This window comes from Otolemur garnettii, unplaced genomic scaffold, assembly GCF_000181295.1.
Source record: "Otolemur garnettii isolate 467f Iridium unplaced genomic scaffold, OtoGar3 scaffold00067, whole genome shotgun sequence".
Taxonomy (NCBI): Eukaryota; Metazoa; Chordata; class Mammalia; order Primates; family Galagidae; genus Otolemur; species Otolemur garnettii.
Window position 1 is genome coordinate 5,641,486 of NW_003852462.1, and position 7,933 is coordinate 5,649,418.

At 43.3% G+C, this 7,933-nt stretch overlaps 1 protein-coding gene and 1 non-coding gene across 4 annotated transcripts in view; one reads left to right on the plus strand and one right to left on the minus strand.

Moving 5' to 3' along the window:
• RERE (arginine-glutamic acid dipeptide repeats) overlaps window positions 1–7,933 on the minus strand; it is a 433,205-nt gene that overhangs the window by 98,899 nt on the left and 326,373 nt on the right. For all 3 annotated transcript variants that reach the window (XM_023515253.1, XM_012807340.2, XM_003793246.2), the window contains one exon: window positions 4,169–4,267. In XM_023515253.1, the coding sequence (XP_023371021.1) occupies window positions 4,169–4,267 (99 nt within the window). The remainder of the gene's footprint in view (window positions 1–4,168; window positions 4,268–7,933) is intronic.
• On the plus strand, window positions 1,997–2,103 carry LOC111726492. The gene has a single exon (XR_002774256.1). It is a non-coding gene; the product is annotated as a U6 spliceosomal RNA (small nuclear RNA).

The following is a 7,933-nucleotide window of genomic DNA, read 5'->3' on the forward strand; positions in this document are numbered from 1 at the left end:
CTAAGATCTCCAGAATTAGGGATTACCTCCAGGCCTAGGAAAAAAAGGTTGGGTGAGAGGATGAGGATGAGGATGACGGTGGTGATGATGAAGAATTTGGAAGCTTTTTCCAAAAATAAAACTTTTAAGGTTAGCTTTGGATATATGTAGAAGTTTTTCTCTTTGATGCTATAATTATTAATTACTGTAACTTTTAAAATGCTGGATAATTATAGTGAATTTTTTAAAAACAATAACCTTGACCAAAGTTACCAATGGTTAAGCCCCTCCTAGGGAGAAACATTATCCTCATCATTAACAGTTCTCATCCTCAATAAGCTTAGAAACCAGGAGGGAAGTCAACTCAGAAATAAAGACTTTGACGGACAAACAGTTGGCACCGGGCAGCAAAGGATTAACTGCCAACAAATGATGCGCACAGGAGACACAGCTCAGGAGAGGGAGCAGCCGCGGGTGGGGCAGAGGACCTGAGCTGAGCCTCAAAGGATGGGCAAGTGTGACAGAGGCTAGTTTCTTCACAGAGCAGTGGGCCTGCCGGGGTCACGAGGTGTATGGGACACTGGACCAGTGTCCAGTGAACAGGGCACTCACATCCTGAGGTGCTCACTCCACCGCCCTCTCGTAGGGGAAGCTGTTTCCTAGTATTAATATAAATGCAAGGAGAAAGAACTACTAAATGCAAAAGAGTTTAAAAATAACTAGAATGTTCCAAGTAAACAGAAAATGGGGGGAGAGGGGAATATAGGGAGGTAGGCCCATGTGCTTATTTTAGCTGGAACACATTTGTTTTGCTTATTCTTGGGATTCCTGAAGTGAGAAAATGCAGTAAATTCAACAGGAGGGGTTAACATGAACATAGCTAATGCCAAGCCAAGGTGAAGGGGACTGCCTTGTTGCCACATAAATCTTTTCCAAGATGTGATTTGGATACATTCATCAAAAGCTTTCTTCAACTTCTCAATTACTCAATCACTCCCTCTTATTCACTGTTGAGGTTTTAGAAAGTGAAGCTTTGCTTCCTACAAATAAGGAACCATTTGATCCCTAGGCTCTGCAAGAGCTGGATGACAGCCAAAATATTTCTCAAAACAAGCAGCAAACATGATAAAAATGAGCCCAAACTGACAGGGATTTATGCAGTTAAGGATTATTTTCCCATACTCAAAATGTTCACCACTCTGGAGTCATGGTTTGGTTTTGAAAATAAAGCTAAGCTCTTTCTGATGGGTTAGACCCCTCCCATCTCACTGCTAAACCCCCCTGAGCAGCTGCAGAGGGGACACAGTCAACGTCTTCCTAGCATAAGCAAGTACTGTAGGAAAAGGAAATTCGCTTTCTTTAAGCAGGAATAGAGGACTTTGTGTTGTGTATTTTTGAAATTCCAGAGGGAATGAAAGGTCATAGGAGCAAGAAGGGAAGGGAGGGAGGAGAGGCATGGCTAGAGAGGAGCTGGGAGGAAGGCGTAGGAAGGGGGCCGTGGGGAACACTGAGAAGCGACAGAGAGGTGGGGGAGAAGAGAAGATGCCAAAAAGACACGGAAACAGAAGGGAGATGCTCAAGAACTAAAAGAGAGGAAGACGCAGAAGCCACTGTCATGTTGCCCACGTGCTGACAAGGACCTGGAGACCGTGTATGCTGGGCCGGAAGAGTGGCTGACAGCCACACTAAGCACACTTGACCATCGTTTCCATCTCCTGAGGTTCTTCCATAAAAGCTCTTCCTAGAATTTAAAAATCTTCATCAACTCTCTTATTTCCTGGCCAGGCACAGTAGCTTATACCTGTAATCCTAGCACTGTGGGAGGCTGAGGTGGGTGGATCACCTGAGCTCAGGAGTTTGAGACTAGCCTGAACCAGAGTAAGAGCAAGAGAAAGACTCCATCTTTACTACCAGTAGAAAAACTAGGGCAGTGCCTGTGGCTCAAAGGACTGGGTGCTGGTCCCATATACCAGAGGTGGTGGGTTCAAACCCAACCCCAGCCAAAAAAAAAAAAAAAGTGCTCGCTTCGGCAGCACATATACTAAAATTGGAACCATACAGAGAAGATTAGCATGGCCCCTGTGCAAGGATGACACGCAAATTTGTGAAGCGTTCCATATTTTAGATATTAACCTGGGGAAAAAAAAAAAAAAAGAAAAACTAGCTTGGCGTTGTGGTGGGTGCCTGTAGTCCCAGCTACTTGGGAGGCTGAGGCAAGAGGATCATTTGAGCCCAAAAGTTTATTTGAGGTTGCTGTGAGCTATGATGCCATAGCACTCTATCTAAGTCTCAAAAAAATAAAAATCTCGAATCTCCTCACATAAATAAGTTTCTAGAGAAAAACAATGTCAACACAACTTCTCAAAACAAGTGAATTTATCATTATTATTATTTTGGTTATCTGAACACTAAAATATGTTTAACATGTTTGCACCTCTTTACTAAATCGTGTAAGATTTTAATTTTTAATTTTAAAACAGATACACTAACCTCATCAATCATTAAGTCTGATAAAATCTGAAGTCCTGAGGGACTGCTTGACAGTGCTGCATTACCAAACCCTCAATGGCCATTTCAGTCCACCTCTGCTGTGTCCCAGCTCTGTTCTCACCTGCAACCAGAGCCACTCCAGGGACAAAGTCACTGCTCTACCTTCAATGTACATCTCAGATCACATCACTTCTCACCACCATGCTGCTGACGGCCACTCAGATGCCAGCCCCAGCTTGGACTCTCACAGAAGCACTGAAAGGCCACTGGTTGACAGCCAGTCCCTGCTCTGCTCAGAAGCTACTTGTGCAGAACAAACTGCAAGCCCTGACCACGGGTCTAGCCCATACCTAATTCTGCCCCTTCTGGGTCTCGCCTTCCTCCCACACAACTACACCTGGCTCTCCCACTGCTCCCCTCCTGCCGTGTTGCAGATGAATTCCTGTCTATTTTCTTGAACATGGCGAGCATGGTCTTACCTGTGGGCCCAGAATTCTCTTTTCTCTGATATCCAAAAGGCTCACCTTCTCACTTAGCTAAGGTCTCACCTAAATGTCACTTACTAGGACTGTCCTGATCCTCCTTTATAAGACAGTGCCCCCACCCAGATGAGTCCCCATCCTCATTACCCTGCTCTCTTACTCCATAGTGCTCTACTACCACCTGACACTGTGATTTATGAAGGGTTCCCCTCAAAACATACAACTCTTAAAGACTTCTCGATACAGCACATCTAGCACAGAACTGGGCACATGATGAGCACGCGGTCAACACTGCTGATCAATGAGACAGCAGATCAGGAAAGCACATACAGTTTCTAACCACGTTTTCAAACACAGATGAGAAGCTTGTGATCAGTATGTGTCATATGCCAGCCTTCACCTAAATTTCATTCCACTTGAAGGGCAAATGTCAAGTGGTAACATTCACATTGGAAACTATATTGGAGAAAGCACAAGAAATCTGTGAAGTCTTTTATAGCAATACCTTTTACAAGTCACAAGATGGGGATGTGGCTTCATGAGAACCGTCTGCCAGTAGGAACCTGTGGGTTTGCAGGTCTGTGTCTGTGGGCACATTTCTCTCTCCCCACATCCTTCAATGGGCCACAAAAATAGAATCAATACGTATAACTCACTGTATTTATGTAATCAAGTCTATGCTTCTTGCTTTTAATTAATTAATGTCCATCAGTAGGTGAGGGGTCCTACCACTGTGACCCTTCTCTAGGCTATGTATTGGCTGGTTCTAATATGCTTGCATCTTTTTCTTGGGCCGGGGCTGGGTTTGAACCTGCCACCTCCAGCATACAGGGCCAGCGTCCTACCTTTCTGAGCCACAGATGCCACCCAACATGCTTGCATCTTTTAATAGGGGGTACCACAAGCTAGCTTACACCACAAATTAACTCTGATTAATTTTTTTTTTTTAAGGAGTATAACTATCAATTTCTCCTGTCTTTCCATGAAGTTTGGGCAAATCTTTCCCAACATCTATGGAATCTAACCTTTCTAGAACCATTCTATACAATGATGAGGCTTCAAGAAAGGCTCTTTCCTTTTGACAGATGCCAGGGACAGTCCCCCTGCGTCACTGAATCTTCTGAGAGCTCCCTTCCCTGAGTAGCAGGGAGGTCACACATTGAGAAGCAAACGTCCCAATGACCAAGAACGTGAGGCAAATGCAGGCCCATGCTCACCACTTCATCCTCTGTCCAGCACTTCTCAATCAGCTTAGGCACAGGCTTCTTCACCAGGCGCTGCAGGGCTTTGCCAGCATCATAACCACTTTCATGTAGCTAAAACAACAATAATCTTAGTTAATTAACTGAACCACATAACAGAACTAGAAACAAATTAATAAAGGCAAGGCCTGCATTTACTTTCTCTCATAGACAAATCAAAAAAGGGACTCAATCATTTTAGTTAGTGTGGTAATTTTCCCAACCATCCCCTAAGTTCTAGCTGTTCTGGGAGATGGAGACAGGTAAGGAAGAGAACATTTTGGCAATTACAGGAATCAGATTAAGAACAACAGGTTGGGTATGGTGGCTCATGCCTGTAATCCAAGCACTCTGGGATGGTGAGGCAGGAGAATCCCTTGAACCCAAGAGTCCGAGGTTGCTGCGAGCTAAGCTGATGGCATAACACTCTAGCCTAGGCGACAGAGTGAGACTCTGTTTCCAAAGAGAAAAAAGGATTAAGAACAACAAAGCACATCTGAGCATATGGCCTGATAGAGCACTCAGCATATTCAATGCACTTGTTGTCTAACTAAACTGTGATAAAAGTATTCTCCCATTAAATCTTATGGGGTAAGAACTATTGTCACTCTACTTTATAGACGAGGAAACTGAGGCACAGGAAGATTAAGTGACGGTACCCATCACCACACTGAGCTGACAGAATGACAGATGCCCATTCTTTTTTTTTTTAAGAGACAGAGTCTCACTTTATCACCCTTAGTAGAGTGCCATGGCATCCCAGTTCACAGCAACCTCCAGCTCTTGAGCTTAGGCGATTCTCTTGTCTCAGCCTCCCGAGTAGCTGGGACTACAGTGCTCACCACACGCCCGGCTATTTTTTGTTGCAGTTTGGCCAGGACCAGGTTTAAACCCACCACCCGCGGTATATGGGGGTGGCACCCTACTTACTGAGCACAGGTGCCACCCAGAGGATGCCTACTCTTAACCCCTTCTCTCCAGAGCTGCCTAAAGGCACACTAGATTATGTTCCTTCCTGCTAGTATTTCTTACATTTTTCAAATACAGTACTTTCACTAAAAAACCTTTAAAGTGCCTGATCTGTTAGGGCTTTGCAATGAAAATAATTCTGTAAGAGTATGCTAATTTTCAGTATATATGAATGAAGATTCTGGTTTACACACATTCCCAGTAGGACCCAAGTTCTCTCACGTTAACGCTAACCAACTTTTCTCACCCTGAATCTTTTCAAGCCAGCGCACTGCCTGACCACTGACTCCTTCCTCCCTTGACAAAACACTTCTGCATGGCTTCTATGACCACAAACACTTCTCCTACTTTCTGAGTCCCAACTTGCAGACATAGAGAAGTGACAGGTAGAAAGATAATCTTGTTCTATTTCCCCAAACTGTGACTGTCACTCAAAATTCTCACTGGAAATCTGCCTTTCCCTCACATAGTCTTCTGATACAAAAACTGATTTTGGCTAAGACTTCTATCTGCAGTGCCTAACCCAGTCCTTAGCATAATGTGATACTCTAAAAACATTTGCTAAATTAAAAAGGAGTAAACAGAAAGATGCCATCAGCTATTGTCCCTAGGTAGACTTAATCCAAGTCTAGATCTCAGTTTACTCAGACTCATGTCTGGTATAGAGCTGGAACCAGGTCTGGTATGCCCTCAGATGTGGGGTGCGGCAGGGAACAGCACAGCAGAGGGACTGCTGCCCCACGAGTGGACAGTCTCATCTTCTCTCCTATGCCTCAATACTATGTCTGGACAATCTCATCTTCTCTCCTATGCCTCAATACTATGTCTGGACAATCTCATCTTCTCTCCTATGCCTCAATACTATGTCTGGACAATCTCTCAGCATCTGCTGAATAACCAAGACAAGGAAAGCACAAACCCTATGAAGTCATAGTTCTTATTTCCCAGAAACTCAAAGACTGGTGGGTACACAGAAGACGACAAGATAAAGTAGGTTGTCCGTTGCCTGGGTTTAGGCAAAGAGCTCTGGAATCCCAGGATTCTCCTAACAGAAAACCAGAGAGAAGGACACACAGACCGCCTTCCCAGCCACTGCCGCAGGCCAGGAGAAGGACACACAGACCGCCTTCCCAGCCACTGCCGCAGGCCAGGGAGAAGGACACACAGACTGCCTTCCCAGCCACTGCCGCAGGCCAGGGCTGGGCACAGAGTAAGCGGCAATCAATACTGGAAACAAATAAGTAAACGTGTGCTAGAAACCTCCCCAAAGCACGTCTTTCTTCTAACCATTTAACCACTCTTGAAAGGGATATCGCAAATATCCATTTTCATTGTTCTTTCAGCAAAACAGAAAATATTTAAAATTGAAATTTCCAGAGCATTCTCACTGTTCAGAGGAGATCAATTTATTTTAAATCAAGACTGGGAATTCCAGGCTGTATGTCAGCTGTAATAACAAATCAACTTGTCTTACTGATAAAACAAAATGAAGTACCCACTGCAGTGATCAATGCTGGACCTTGCCTTGGAGTGTGTTACAGTAAACAGACACTAACACAGACATTCATCGTTAGACTATTTTTAAAAATAAAATGCTACAATAATTCGCAAGTGTTTGAAAACTGTCCTATCTAACATTTTTCAGAGATATAAAAGTATTTAAAGTTAGATTTTCATGCTTTGCCTTGTAACCAAAACAAGTAGATATTTGCCAAGTTCTACAATACAAAGATGATTTATAATGACAGCTTACCAAGGATTAGAACTGAATAAAAGGGAAAAAATTGCATGTCTATATAATTTCAAAAGTACACATTTTAGCCATAATCTGAAATCAAATAAAGTTGATCAAATCACAATTTCTAATAAAAATCTCATGGCAAAATTAGTATTTTATAAGGTAATTATAGTGTACAGGGTAATTAATTATAAGGAAAGTGTAAAAGACTATGCACTTTGTAGTCAGAATGCCTGAAGCAAGTTACTCACTGTTGCTATGCCTCAGTTTCTACATCTTTAAAAATGGGTACAATAATAACATTGACCTCTTCAGGCTACTGTGAAGATAACATTATAAAAATATGTTAGCTATTTCTTTAAAAAAGGACAGGAAAAAAACAGACTTGCCTTAACTTTTACCAAACTTCTAGATTAGATAATAGCCTTTTCAGAGATAGATAAAAAAATTGTTAAACTGTAGACAAAAACCACATATGTTTTGCATAATTACTCATGTCCATGCTTTGTGAGATTTGACTAAAACTCTGGTATGGTACACAGAAGACATTTTTAAAAACATTTCTAATTTCAGTTTTTACAGGTTTTTAGCCAGGGTCAGGTTTGAACCCGCCACCTCTGGTATATGGGGCTGGTGCCCTACTCCTTGAGCCATAGGCGCTGCCCTAATTTCAGTTTTTAGATGTTTTGATCTTCTGTGCCCAGCAGTAGGAGATCACTCATAAGAACATCAGACCTGCTCTCAAAGCAAACTGCTGAGTGGATGGTCATGCCACATCTCATCAATCCCCATGGCATTCCTGCCTTCTGGTGAACCCTTACAGGAGAGCTGTAAACTACAGATGAAGAAATGCTTTGACTGTGCAGGCGAGTGAACTGTTGTGGTTGTTAGACCAGACCACAGACCAGAGGGCTACACCTGCATGGTGCCTCTCAGGGTCAGACAGGAAGGCCACAACTGCACGGTGCCTCTCAGGGTCAGACAGGAAGGCCACAACTGCACAGTGCTTCTCAGGGACAGACAGGAAGGCCACA